We start from the raw sequence: 14151 nt of genomic DNA, 5'->3' as shown, positions 1-14151 counted from the left end.
CAAAATCAAGCCCCTTGTTGAATTAGTAGAGGTACTAACACTTTTAGTTGAATAACATTTGTAATAGATCTCTGCTATTTCTGCTTCTGAAGTGGCACATTATTACACAGTCCCCAGTGGAGCTTACATAAACCTTTAAAGTACTTTTGTTGGTAAAGGTTGTTATGGTTGTACTGGAAGTATTAAGCTTCTCTACCTGCCAATGCTGATGGAAGGCATTCTGCCTACTGGAAGTACTTTCCTGTCGTTTCACCTTGGTGATTTACCAATGTGTCTTAATTTTGATTCCTCCTGATTTCTTTCAAGTGTGAAATATTAAGTAATCATGGAAAATGGAACTGCTTTTATGAAAGGCTCTAAAATATCACATCTAATAAAAGACTGTATTTTCCTCTGTAGGTATTGGTGTTCCTATTATGCTGGCTTATGTGTATGGAGTGGTTCCAATTTCCCTCTGCCGAAGTGGAGGCTGTGGTGTGTCAGCAGGCAATGGAAAAGGTGTCAGGATAGAATTTGATGATGAAAATGATATAAATGTTGGTGGAACAAATGCAGCTGTAGGTAAGAAAATTCAGTGTTTCATTTTCTATAAATATGGATTTTGGCTTTTATTTAGCCTTAGATACTAGAGTACTTATTTGCAGTTAGGACTACTACTTCTCGTTGCTGGAAGACCACCTCTGTATGATCATGGGTAGCTTCTCTGTGTTCATAGAATCATAGAATAGTTCATGTTGGAAGGGACCTTCAAAGGACATCCAGTCCAACCTCCCTGCAATGAGCAGGGACATCTCCAACTAGATAAGGTTGCCCAGCACCACATCCAGCCTGGCCTTGAATGTCTTCAGGGATGCTGTGCTTTAATACAAGCATCATGAATTTTCTAGCCCACTTTAATCAAAGCCAGGCTCAAGTCTTTTCCATAGGCAAGTTTTAAGGTAAAATTAATGCTAGGGGTTTTTTTCAGCATCCTGATTTTGTGGAAGCTGGATGGCTTTTTTTGCTACAATAGAGTGAACTGGGGAACTGAATCACGGTCTGATAGCTTATTTTCTAATTATATGGCAATATCCTTTGTGATAGGGTGTCTCCGTGTTCCTTTACTGCATGTTAGCTGTCATATCCCTAGTTAACATTTTGGTATTTGGAACCTTATGTGTGTCCTGGGTTTAGCAGTAGCAGTTATTTTTCTCCTGCTCTCTTTTACTTCTCTTCCTCCTTCCCCCCACCCCCCCAAGCTATTCTTTTGTGACAGTATGTTTAATAAATCCTTTCTGTCAGCGTAATTTCAGGGATGCTTTCCATGGTCACATTCTGGAAACTACTATGCTCTGCTTCCATGACTGAGGAGCCTTCTGTATTTCTGTCTAGATACCACTTCAGTAGCAGAGGCACGTCACAACCCCAGTATAGGTGAAGGAAGTGTTGGAGGCCTGACTGGCAGCTTGAGTGCAAGCGGTAGCCACATGGATAGAATTGGAGCCATTCGAGACAACCTAAGCGAAACCGCTAGTACCATGGCCCTGGCCGGGGCCAGTATAACTGGGAGTCTCTCAGGAAGTGCAATGGTTAACTGCTTTAACAGGTAAGAGACATGCTTCTTACCGTACATTATCCTGCTCTACATGTAAGCAGGCAAAATGGTATTACTAGGCTTTTTGGTTTTAGTTTTTTCAAATTGGCTCCTATTAAAAGGAGCTGTGTCTGGGAGATAGAGACAGTTTATTTCTGATAAAGTTGCTGGCTTCCAGTAGATCCTGCTAGACCACAGGGCTCAAAAGAGAGTTTGCATTTTTTTTCCGGGTGAGCAGGGTGTGAGATGTTGTTCCTGCTTCCCAGAAGAGCAGCCCCTACCCAGGAGTCAGAAGGCAGCACCTCGTGTCTAACACAGTTGTGTTTTCTGGTCTCTCTCGCCCTGAAGTCAGAACTGCTGACTTGTTCAGTAGTCTGCAAGTACCAAGCTGTGCCTTCAGAACACCTGGGACATGGGCAAGAACAAGGGCAATTGGGCAGTTGGCCTTGCTGAGGTGGCAGCTTCTTGTCACTTATGTGCTCAATGCCTCCTGTGAATTGGGGCCTTACTGTTTGTTGGCTGTCCTGCACCCTGGAGAGAAAGGGAATATCTAGAAAGGATTGTTAACATTTATGGTTCAGGGTGGATTTTGCTCCTTGAATGAGGTGCTAACACTGCTGATTTGAGTAATTTGGAAATCCAGGTGTGCTCAGGAGTGCAGGTTAGCATCAAGAGATCCCTTATGCTGGAACAGTGTTCCAAGCTCTTACTGCTGAATGAGGAATACCTGTCCTTTTCTTTAGAGAGTGGAAAACAGGACAAAAGCTTGCTTCCAGTTCACTGACAGAGCATAGATAAAGAAGGCATAGGGAAAAAAGCTTGTGATTAGATTTCTGGCTTATCTGCTCAGCCCAACTTAAGATTGCTCAGGTTTCTATTATTCCTGTTGCAATTGATAGTACAATATAAAGCAGAGTACAGAACACAGTTCTCTCTGTTATTTGGTTAATAATAATTTTGCAGCTGGGCAAACATGGGTAGTGTAATTTCTTGACCTTATACCCTTCTGATTTATTTTTTTCCATCTTTAAAGTACAGGATGCTTACCTGTAGAAGAATTGTAGTTGTTCATAAATCTCGGGGAGGAAAGAATCCAGGAGCTCTGGTTAACACACAGTATTTTGCTTTTGGGGAACTTAATCTGGTTTTACTTAGAGCTGTTTTAGTTTGTCTCTCAGTCAAAAACCAGTTGTTTTTTGACAGTGGGAAAAGAGAATCTGTTTCAGTAAGGTAAATATGTGCATCTGTACTGGAGTAACTAAAACTCTGACTACTGAATGGTGGAGGAACTCTACAAGGTGACACTAATTCTCACCTAGTGTGCTTTAACTGCAGTAACAGTATATGCAAGTCTTTGTCTTTCTCTCCCAGACTGGAAGTACAAGCAGATGTGCAGAAAGAACGATACAGTCTGAGTGGAGAATCTGGCACTGTTAGCTTGGGAACAGTTAGTGACAATGCCAGTACCAAAGCAATGGCAGGATCCATTCTGAACTCCTACATCCCTTTGGACAGGTAAAAGAAATGTGGTGAAAACAGCAGATTAATAAGCCTTGCTTATTATATTAAAGGATATTCTAAGCATGACTCAGCTGCTCTGCTTTAATTATGACCCTTTGAAACTGCAGATTTCGTTACAAACTGAATTACATGTGACTGCTTACATTTTGCCAAGGTTATTTCCAGAGAAAAATGCTATCACGGCAGCACAGTGAAGTGTTCGGTCTTAAGACTTTGTGTTTTTCTTTGGGCTATTTATTTGGTTAAACACTTCTCTAAAATATGTTAATGGCCCTCTAGCTCTTTTTTGCTATGCCTTTTGGGAAGTAGTGAGAGTTTGTTCTGCTGTGTTAGCTGGCTTGTCTTAGATTAACACTTAAACTCACGAGTCTGTCTTGTTCTAGGGAAGGCAACAGTATGGAAGTGCAAGTGGACATTGAATCAAAGCCAGCCAAATTCAGACACAACAGTGGCAGCAGTAGTGTTGACGACGGCAGTGCTGCAGGTCGTAGTAATGCGGGTTGCTCATCCGCCTGCTTGCCAGAAAGTAAATCTAGTGCCACCAAGTGGTCCAAAGAAACAACAGCAGGGAAAAAAAGTAAAGGTAAGCTGAGAAAGAAGAGTAGCATGAAGATAAACGAGACAAGAGAGGACATGGATGCTCAGCTGTTGGAACAGCAAAGCACAAACTCCAGTGAATTTGACTCTCCTTCTCTTAGCGATAGTATTCCATCTGTAGCAGATTCGCACTCGAGTCATTTTTCTGAGTTTAGTTGCTCAGATATGGAAAGTATGAAAACTTCCTGTAGCCATGGTTCCAGTGACTATCACACTCGCTTTACCACAGTCAGTGTTCTCCCAGAGGTGGAAAATGATCGCTTGGAAAACTCTCCACAGCCAAGTGGAATCCCTGTGCCTGTTCCAACAGCCCCAAGCACTGATGTTCCACAACTGAGTTACATTGCTGAGGAAAGCATTAACAATGGATCTTCAACAGATGTAGGTTTAGGTGTTAGTGAAACACTGAAAGAAACAAACAACAACCATTCACAACATGCTGTGGAATTAAGCACTGCTATTCAGACTGAAATTTAAGTCTATAAGTGCTGCAAATACATACTTACCACTAAGGAACCCTGTCTGGAAGCTGGTTGAATTACATATGACTTCTGTAAGCTTCAGGTGACCAGCAGAAGCGAGGTTTTGATACAACTGCATTTTATATATACTTGTCTGATAAGGCAAAAAACTTAATATGGATCTTAGACCTGTGTGAAGAGACATGAAGGCTTTAACCAAGTGCATTACAGCAGTACAAATACGTCCATGTTTTGGTTTTTTGCCACAACTTTGCTTGAAAGCATATACTTGGTGTATTTAGATAAAAACTGGTAAATTCTTACTATGTTAAATGCTGAAATGAATAATATGTCCTGCACTGTTCACTTGGAAAATATGGGGTTTGGGTTAAATGGGTGTTCGCTGAGTGTCAGTGACTTAAAACCATTCTTGTGTGAACTCTATTTAAGGGAAGCAAAGGTTCTGCAGAGACCTGGACAAACATTTCTACAGTGAATACTCGTAATGACAGTTTTGTTTCATAACTGGACACACTGTTTAAAATGCATGTAGAAGGAACCGCGTCTCTTCAGATGGATGTAGCCTGTGTCAGAAGTTTGTGTGTGTGTACGTTTTGAGCAAGGTTATGGCATTTGACATAATTTGAACCAGAAGCAATTGGTACTTAAATATGTGGTGTGATGGAGACATTGCCTGTGAAGAACAGTGGGGTTATTTATTCATGCAACCAACCACACAGCAGATAAGGCCTACTATATAGTGTGTAAAAACTGTAATAAAATACCGATCCAGTGATTTATAAGCATTGTAGAGAAGCAGGTGCAGTCACCTTTCATTAGGGGAAAAACAGTGCCCCATCCATTCTTGGTGCCTTTGGAAAAGACTGGGTTTGAAGTGCCTGGTCGTTTGAGGATGTTACTGTAATGTTTTCCAGAATGTCCTCTCTGGCCACCTTGCATCTCAAAAGAAAACTCTAGTGAATAAAATGACTGTGGTAGATAAATGTATAATAATAATGAAGTATTAGCCTACCAAAGACTCACTCAGGCTTTAGTGGACATGACATCTCTTTGCAAGACATGTGTACCTTCAGTCCCAACATCAAAGTGCAGTGCAATGACTGCCCGAGTGCAAAGATGGGTTCCAAATATGCTGGCTTTTTTCTTTTCCTTTTGCATTTGGAAGCTGTACAGCTGAACACAGGCCGAAGTTGTCCAAAGCGCCCGCACCGTTAACATTGGTTTTTGCTATGTAATTCACTAATATGGAGGAAAAAAAGATAAAAAGACAAAAAAAAAAAAAAAAAAAAGAAAAGAAAAACCCTTGTGAATATCAAAATAACAGTTAACAATGTTCTGTCTTGTGTTTCATGTATTGCCATCATGGTGCTACTGGAAGTTTGGTTGGATACAAAGAACATGCCATGAGCTGCAGTCCTTTTCCATGACTTATCCTCACCAGTTTCAGTAATATGCTTATAACACTAGTGCCAGTTCTGTTATTTGGTAATGCTTGTTACAGTATTTGTATATTTGCAATTCAGTTTCCTCAATAATATGCGTGTAAACTGCATATCTGAAATAAATGTCTAAATACTGCCTTCTAGTGGTCCTTTGCTTGCTGTGCTGATGAGCTGTATGAGAATGTGTCTGTTCCCAGAAGGAGCTGTGAGGCTTTTCCTTTCCTGTAAGGTGCTGACTGCTGACATCTCTTGTTGCCTTCAAACGTTTTTATTGACGTGTCCTTTGGGAGCTGAATGCTCTGATACCTTGAAATACAAGATCTAAAGTTGCATCTTGTAGAGACTTTAACCTGATTTCTTTTTACAGAAGAGAGCAATCTGAGCAGCCTCTGTGGCAGGCAGGACATAGAATAGCTTTGAGAGGCGTATTACTCTTTAAACAAAATTGCAGTGCCTTGGCACCAGTAGACAGGCTGTGGTGAGATTGTGGAACTAAGCTCAAACTCTACTTTCTGCAGCTAAAGTGATGCTCTTCTCAGTTCCGCAGTCTGCATGAAGTTACATGTGAAACCCTGCAGGCTGGCCAGAGTTTCTGGGTGACAACTGGTACTTCTTGCTTGGCTGAACAGCCTATTGGTCATTAGGCTTATTTCCTCACTGCATTGTGACAGGCTCAGGAAGTAAGAAACTGAAACTGGTTGGGATGCATTACAGAACACGCAGCTGAATCTACTTCATCCCAAACCCATACATAAGATATATATCAAAGGGAATAACAAGAGGAGAACTGTTATGCTGGGTCAAGTCTAAAGCTACAGTTGGAGCATTGTCTGTTCCATTTCCAATGGCAAAAGCTCAAAGAGAGATGTAACAACTAAGTGGCACAGTGTGCCCTAGAAATGGCAGCAAGGCACATGGGCAGTTTCTGCCATGTCATCAGGCACTCTGAATTGGACGCAAATGCAAATTTTACTCTGTGGGGAGGTTTGTGTTAACAGCTCCTTTTTGTGCTTTGTTCTTGATTGATATCCCCCCATCTGAATGCTTTTATAAAGGACATTGTTCCTGAAGATTAATTGTATTGAGTTAAGGTCAACATTAACTGAATGAAGCACCAGTGTGTGAATTGCACTGTGATTTTTCAGGCCTGTACAGAAATGTCTGTTAGTCATGAACTGAAGTGTTAACTGATTGTTAGCCAGGGGCCAGAGAACACAGTAAAATGTGCCTTGGTGAGCCAGTCGTGCTTCTGCCTCTGCACAGTGACAGGCAGTCCAGCTGCTAAAATGTCCTGCAAGGCCTGTTTCTAAACTTCCAAGTAAGTCAAACTCCAGTCTCACTCCACCGCCTTCAGTTTGGCATCTTAAGCCAAAACCAGTTCTTTGCCAGTTGTTTTCACTTAAACCAGTTCTTTGCCAGTTGTTTTCACTTAAGCCAGTTCTTTGCTCCATGCCATGCAGCAGAAGGTGAACCTCCCCTTTGGCTTTTATTTTCAGTTTAGTTTTGAATCTGATGTCTCATGTAATAGCTGCCTTTTTGTGGTAGCAAAGCATCTGGAGTTTTACATCCCTTTTCATTGAATCAGTGCCATAAACGTCTGCATGAGTGAGCTGGCACCTTTTTAGCGGCATGAAAACATCTTTTGCATGGCTTCTATCTCTTCCAGTCATTTTGATCTGCAAATCAAATAGTTGCCTGTTTAGTGATGGCATCACTCCTGTGGGTAGCAGTGCTTTGTAAGGGTAACCGAGCAGATGGCTGAAAAATATGAACTGAATTAATGAAATTAAATGTAATTTCCTAAGGAAAGTTTGCTTGATTCAGGTGCTGTGGGGAGAGATTTTAGTTTCATCACTGAAAACCAAAAAAAAACCCCAGGCCCAAAATACCAGGTCACACGCTGTGGCATTGTCTGGTTAAAATTTATTCAATCATATTTAAGCCAAGTCATACCCGGAAGGGGGCCAGAAGTGTTGAGCAGAAACTGAGACCAGTAAAATACCCTGTCCTATGTCAGTGTTTGGGGTTTTGGTCCACATTGCGCAGCTGTGCTCTGACAATGCCAGTGTCTCTGGGACTGCTTGATACTCCCATGTCTGCTGTCCTTGGTGTCCGTGTGCTCTGTGCTGCAGCTCCCAGCCTCCACTGCACTGTGGGCTCCAAGAAAGGGGAAGTGACGCAGGAGGTGCCCGCCTGCAGAGTGCAGGGAGCGCTCATCCAGTGCTGATGGATGCTGGGCACTGGGCTAGGGCTGAGCACTGCTCTGGTGTCAGCACTAACAGGGAGCTGCCACTTCAGCAACACGGGAGGCCTGAAGTGAGTGGGACTGTACGGCCGAGGAAGTCCGTCCTGCTGCTCCTCAGTCACAAACAGCCGTGTGTGAAGCTCCTGCCAGCACTGCTGCCCCATCAGCAGCTCCCAGCTGTGATGTTCCAACTGTATGCTCTGTGGGAACCATGGGGAGCTGCAGCGCCTGGGAGCACAGGAGGGTCAGAGCATTCCATTGCCAACCTCTGGGCTGATACCAACAAGTGATGAAGCTGGTGCACTCGGTTTCCCTGAGATGTTCTGGGTAGCTGGTATGCGGCAGCAGAGGGGGCAGGTATCCTCCTGGCACAGAATCCTGCCTCTTCGCAGCAGCCGGAAGCTCAACCACAAACATGGAGTTGCTGTCACACCTCGCTCATGGGCTGGGCTGGGTCAGTGCGTATCCTTGAGACATGACTGCTTCAGAACCTGCCTGCACACCAGGTACCAGTAGCAGTCATCCTGGTGGGCAAAGCCATCAGCTGCCCAGGCACAGCTCTCCCGTCAGCAGATCCTGCTGAATGTGCTTGACAAAAGGACTGTTATTGCTTGTGACAGTAAGGAAATTAAAATTCACAACAGCCTGAATTAGAGCGGTTGGGTTTAGGCAGCAGGCCATCAGCATGATGGGGTTTATGTGGCTCAAGCTACCCTTTCCTCACAGGCTGTGTGCTCAAGTTGTTTCTGAGCCCACCACTCTGGGCCAATAACTTTATCCCCCTATAATCCCTCTCGCTTCCTGACAGAAACACTCTCATGTTGCTGAATTTATTTACAATTTATTTATTTAGCAAGCAGCAACTGAGAAATAGCACCGGGCTGCAAGGAACTGACACCAGGGCCCTGCACTGCTGCAGCTGGAGGATGTGCCTTGCGCTGGGATGTGTGTAGGAAAACAGTGCTGCATTGAGCAAGGGAGCACTCCTGGATGGAGAGGTGATGTTTAATGCTCCTTCAGCCAGGCACTGGGGTTTGAACCTGCTCCGAGGTGCCTGCCCTTCATCCTTGGGTTGCTGCAGCTTGCAGGCAGTGAGCAGTTACACTGACCCATGGCACACACCTCCATTTACAAGTGGGGAAGGAGTCTGTTTTGCTGCTGTTCACAAATCTTGTCTATTGTAATGAACAAGTGCAAATACTTCAGTTTGCTTATGGAAGGCCTGGCAGGCACCGGGAATAGCTCTGTAGTTGGGCAGCTGTGTTACATAAAGCAGAGCAGGTTCTGGTGAGTGGAAAAAGATGTAAGGGCGAAGTGTGTGGTTTGCCAGTAACTGGGCTCTCAGGTCTCTGCTGCCTGCGCTCCTGTCTGGGAAGAGTGGTGGCGAGGGCGCTGCAGTAAACCAGCTTTTTGGCCAGTGACAGCGGTGCTGTGATGATGCTCATCCCCTGGAGCACCTCTCTGGGTGACAGCAGCGGTTCCACCCGGAGCCGCTTCCCTGTGGATTTCAGAAATACTTTGAAGGGATCAAAACCACAGCAGTGAAGCCCTGGCTCCCGGCAGGCTCTATTCCATGGACACTAGCCACCTTTCCAGTAGTTACAGAAACTCGCTACCTCCACTGGTGTTAAAAACAGGGTTTGCATCCATGTGCAAAGGAGCGCTTTGAAACAGGCGTCAGCTGCTCAGGGCTGCAGAGGTTCCTCCCTCTGGCCCTGATGAGGTTTCCCCAGGATGTTCCCAGGACGGACACGTTTAGGCAACCCTCATCTGCCAAGTAAGTGGGTTTAGGACATCAACATCTGAAAGTTTTCCTTTTCACCCCCTGCGCCTCCAGAATGGCTTCCAGCAGTCAAACACTGCCCTGCAGAAGGGGCAGCCTTTGAAGCCTGGTGGCCTCAGCTTGCTCTGTTCATGCCAAATCAGTACAGGCCCTAACAAGATGTTTGAGTTGATTCTTCTTGGAAGTTCATTCTATGTCTCTAGGAATTGTTCTGCCTGTCAGCCTAGCCCTCCCAGTCCCAGTCCAAACTAAGCAGTCAATCTCAATGAAACCTGAATGAGGTAGGACCATCACCAACATGACTGCAACCACAGCTAGCCCACTGGTGGTGTTGCCAACAGCTCACCTGGCAAACTGAGCCATTTTTCTTACATTTGAGAGTTGCTAACTTATTTAAGAAATACATATTTGAGTTAGTCTTTCTGCTATTAAAATAAGAAACGTTTCAGTTTCTTCTTTATTCCCTTGTGGTTTATGTATTTCTTTAACTTCGGAAGCTGAAACCAAAAGTTTCTGGTTGAGACAGGTATGAGGCACATCAGGCAAAAACGGCTTGCAGGTAATACAGCTGACCTGATAGTTTAAAAATAGATGTAGCACAGGTTTAGCACAGCTACAACTTTAAAGGTCTACTACTCATAGTGCAGGGCATTCATAATTACTGCATCAGTGGCTGCTGAAGGTCTTGTGTCACAGGTTCACTTTGGAGTGAGGTGAGGAATAAGGTGCTGGAGGAAATTCAGACATCTCTCAAAGCTGCAGCTGATGCCCTGGAGCTGCTGCGAGTGTGTGCCTGGCCTGGTGGGAGCTTCAAGAACTCATGACTTCAAGAATATATCTAGTCCCTTTGGGATCATGGACTGGAATGAGCTGAAAGATCTGAAAAAGCAGCTCCTGGTATGCAACAAAGGCTGGGAACATACTGTAATGGTGGTTGAGATCAGCTCTAGGAAAGGGGTTATCTACCATAGAGTGGTTAGGGTAGGCTGGAGGTTGTCTAAAGGTTGCCTGCCTCAAGATTGAGGAGATCAGGCTTAATCACACACAGAAAATGAAAACCTTTTTGTTTTGTTAGGGCCAAGTTTAAGCTCTCCAGGAAATCCTGCCCTCTTGTTACTGAAGACAGACACGCACCTGATCAGCTCTTTGCTGTAGGGAAATGGGTGACTTCACAGCAAAGTGCTGGTCTTTTGAATCAGGATTTCTGTTAATCTCCTGCTGACTACATCCGAGACACGTGGGTACAGAGCCTTGCCTGCAGCTGGCAACAGCTCCCTCCTACCAGCACTGCCACAGTTCTTCATTTAGGACTTCTTACCAAGGGGTAATTTTAGCTTCCTGATCTGCTCATCTCCATCATTTCCACCTCAAACCCAATTAACCTCTGGTTCAGATGCCATTCAAGTGGAAGGTATTACAGGAAAAGGTATCTTCCTGGACTCCTGGGCTACTTTCCTCTGAATTACTTTAAGGTTTCTAGTTTAATTGCTAGGGACTGACCAAAACTTTACTGCGATACTGTACACCCACCTATGACAACACATTTCTTTCTCTTCATGGATAAAAGATTTATCAAGAACACCCTATTTAAAACACTTTGTATTTCTAATAACGTCTGTCTGTTTCCTAGATGTGCTAAATTCTTTCTTATGATCTACTGCCACAACTATTCTGATGTTTGTCTTTAGCATCAAAATGAACTATACATATGAGATACCAACTTCAGCAGTCAGGGCTGCTTCTCAGAAGATATCTGAAGAGTTTTTAATACTTGGGGGGTTGGGTGGCATGAAAAAATACTTAATTTCATCATGAGATTTTCTGATGTGGTGGCTTTTGCCACTGGCTCTTACTCAACTACAGTTTCCAAGCAACTAAAACTGTATTAGAACTATATTAGAACTACGTAGCTGGGTTTTATGCTTTCTTCTAGGCAAAGTAACTTTTTCCTAATCCATGTATTATTAATACAATCCTCCAATTTATTACTTACTGTTATTAAAACCACTCTGGATTCTACTAAATGAAAATGGATTAAGTTTTCTAAACCATGTCAGTAAGCTGCACACATGAATATTCTCTGAACATACTAAACTGCAGACTGCAATCGCTAACACAGAAATTAGTGAAGGTACCTTTCACCATGACTGAAACTGACCCTTTGCTGGTTAAGTACAACGGGTCACACACAGACAGGTGAGTGACTGATCTCTCCTGAACATGACAGCCTCATAAAAAGAGGGCATTTAAAAAGAAAAATCCTAAGTTGTTTTAGGAATTAAAAGCCTTGTTCTTGGCACTCTACATCTGCCGTGCTCCACATGTCAGGATTACAAGCCCTAAGAGTGTAGAACCAGGAAAGAGAATCCAAAATTACACTTTTCAAGAAAAAAAAACCTTTATTTTTTTTTTTTCAGTTAATCTACACCTGAGAAATATTTTCATTAGAATAACATTCTTGCTGCTGTCTCTACAGTGCCAGTGAGTTTGACATTTGTATCACATGTGCAAAGAAGGCATTGGGGTATTTTAAGAGCTTTATCTTTAAAAAAGGAGCTTTGTCAGAATCCAATATAAAACATGAAAGTCCTGCCTGAAATAAAAAAAAAAAGTCATACTGGTCCACAGAATGGTTTTACTTTTGGCTTTATCAATGTCTGTAAACAGAAATAGCTGGTGTCTGAAATAATCTGATTAAGGAACTCAGAGTTAAGTATTTTTACTGCTAAGCGCAGCCGCTTGTTCTGCCTGTAACTGCCACCTCAAAGGCCACATGAACCAATGGTCCTTCCACACACAGAGAAAAAGCAGAATTCTCTGCACTGAAAACTAATTGCTTGCCAAAACCCATACCTATTTAATAATTATTTAATAATTAATTATTGTGATTTAAAGTGTTCCATGACAAGCTAACATATTATTCATTCACCTTTGCTGCTTATCTGCGTTACAGAAATAGTATTTAAATCCATTTTGTATAGACAAAGGACAGTGAAGAAACAGGCAGCCTAAGTAATGTATCTGCAAAATGTTAATACTTTTTGTAAACTCATATTAGCAAAGCTATTGCTAACTGACCCGTTTAGTTTGAAGACGTTTCTTTATCACAAGAACATACAACTCACAAAATGATATAACAAGTGATGACTAACAGTGCTCTCTATTGTACCATCAAGACATTTCACATTATATACCTAGTGTAAAATATATTTTCATATATATAATTAAACCAGTCTAAATAAAATCAGTATGCTAAACTACATGAACTCTGCTACTGAACACAATGATATGCATTAAATTCTGGAGATTAAAAATGTATACAACTATAAGAAACAAACAAAAAAAGAGCAAATTTTAAATGTGCATATGCTGTCAAAACAAAATAGAATTCAAACAGCCTGGGTAAAGACCCACTGCAACCCATGCAAGTCTTCAGAGTTCAAACATCCATCTTCTAAACATCAACCATATGCATGCAACCAATAAATTTTAAGTTCTTAAAGTTCATAAACCTTTTTAAGGCTCTCAAGATCTTCTGAAGAGTACTGATTATTCTGGTTTTCTGGAAGTAAACTGAACAGTTGTTGAACCTGTTCCTTCTCATTTTTGCTAAGAAGGGCCAGCACCACCTGAAAAAGCAGATTATTTTATAATTAGCATAGTTTGATTGAAAATCATAGTATCTGACAGAGCCAAAATCTGTGTACTGTTTCCTTTTAAGATATGAAAATTTCCTCTAGGTTTCAGTGCAACTGAAGCACACGTTCAGTCTAGGTTCTTACCTTAAATCTTTCTGCTTTGCTCAAGTAGAAAAGGTGCTGATATACAAGACCAGGATCTTTTCCAACTACATAATATTCCAATGACTGGATGAAAAACAGAAAGATTTCTCCTTCAAGTTTGTTACTTAGCAGCACTGGCAGTTTTTTGGGATCAGTAACTGTTAAAAGATCTGCACAAGCAGCTTTATCATTATTGCTATTCACTGCATTTATAATCTGACCGAAGTCGTAAGCATTAGTTGGTTCAGAAATCGGCAGTTTCTCAGAGGTCTTCAGTGACACACTCTCCTGAACTGCTTCCTTAGAAGTAATGCCATCAGTCACATCTGATGTAGCAAACGGTCTCTCTTCTTCTTCATCAGATCCAGTCACCTTCACAAACAAAACGGCAACAAATCGTTTCAACATAGACATACCAACAGCCTGAAGCTTCATAAACTATATGCCTATAGTCCATCAATAATGTCACCACATTAAAGTTAGCATTTTACTCTTCATAAAAGAAAGGCACCTATGTTCTTTTATGTTCTACTTCCCCCCAGAATAGTACCTCTCTAATTCATCTTTAAAGGTTTGTAGTCAAAAGCCTGTATTTTACATTTCCTTTCACTGTTTGGCACTCCACCGTAGAAAGACAACTGAAGACCACTGGGAAAAATCTAAGGAGGACTCTATATGCATATTAAACGTGCAGTTGCAGAAGACAAGCAAAAGAAGTCAAGTCAC

General features: G+C 42.4%; 2 protein-coding genes across 3 annotated transcripts in view; one reads left to right on the top strand and one right to left on the bottom strand.

Moving 5' to 3' along the window:
* Window positions 1-5751, top strand: part of RNF19A (ring finger protein 19A, RBR E3 ubiquitin protein ligase) — a 57991-nt gene extending 52240 nt beyond the window's left edge. For both annotated transcript variants that reach the window (XM_061373244.1, XM_061373243.1), the window contains exons 8-11: window positions 400-561; window positions 1372-1585; window positions 2945-3088; window positions 3478-5751. In XM_061373244.1, the coding sequence (XP_061229228.1) occupies window positions 400-561; window positions 1372-1585; window positions 2945-3088; window positions 3478-4168 (1211 nt within the window). In that variant the 3' untranslated portion in view covers window positions 4169-5751. The remainder of the gene's footprint in view (window positions 1-399; window positions 562-1371; window positions 1586-2944; window positions 3089-3477) is intronic.
* A 6270-nt stretch (window positions 5752-12021) lies between these two features.
* SPAG1 (sperm associated antigen 1) overlaps window positions 12022-14151 on the bottom strand; it is a 36756-nt gene continuing 34626 nt past the window's right edge. The window contains exons 18-19 of the mRNA XM_061373255.1: window positions 13426-13797; window positions 12022-13272 (exon numbers count right to left, since the gene is read on the bottom strand). Coding sequence (XP_061229239.1) covers window positions 13141-13272; window positions 13426-13797 — 504 coding nt within the window. The 3' untranslated portion in view covers window positions 12022-13140. The remainder of the gene's footprint in view (window positions 13273-13425; window positions 13798-14151) is intronic.

This window comes from Neopsephotus bourkii, unplaced genomic scaffold, assembly GCF_033783945.1.
Source record: "Neopsephotus bourkii isolate Nb327-2 ecotype Australia unplaced genomic scaffold, CSIRO-AGI_Nbou_v1 NB_1630, whole genome shotgun sequence".
Lineage (NCBI taxonomy): Eukaryota > Metazoa > Chordata > Aves > Psittaciformes > Psittacidae > Neopsephotus > Neopsephotus bourkii.
Note: the sequence above shows the minus strand (reverse complement) of the source record. Positions and strands in the feature narration are given on the sequence as shown.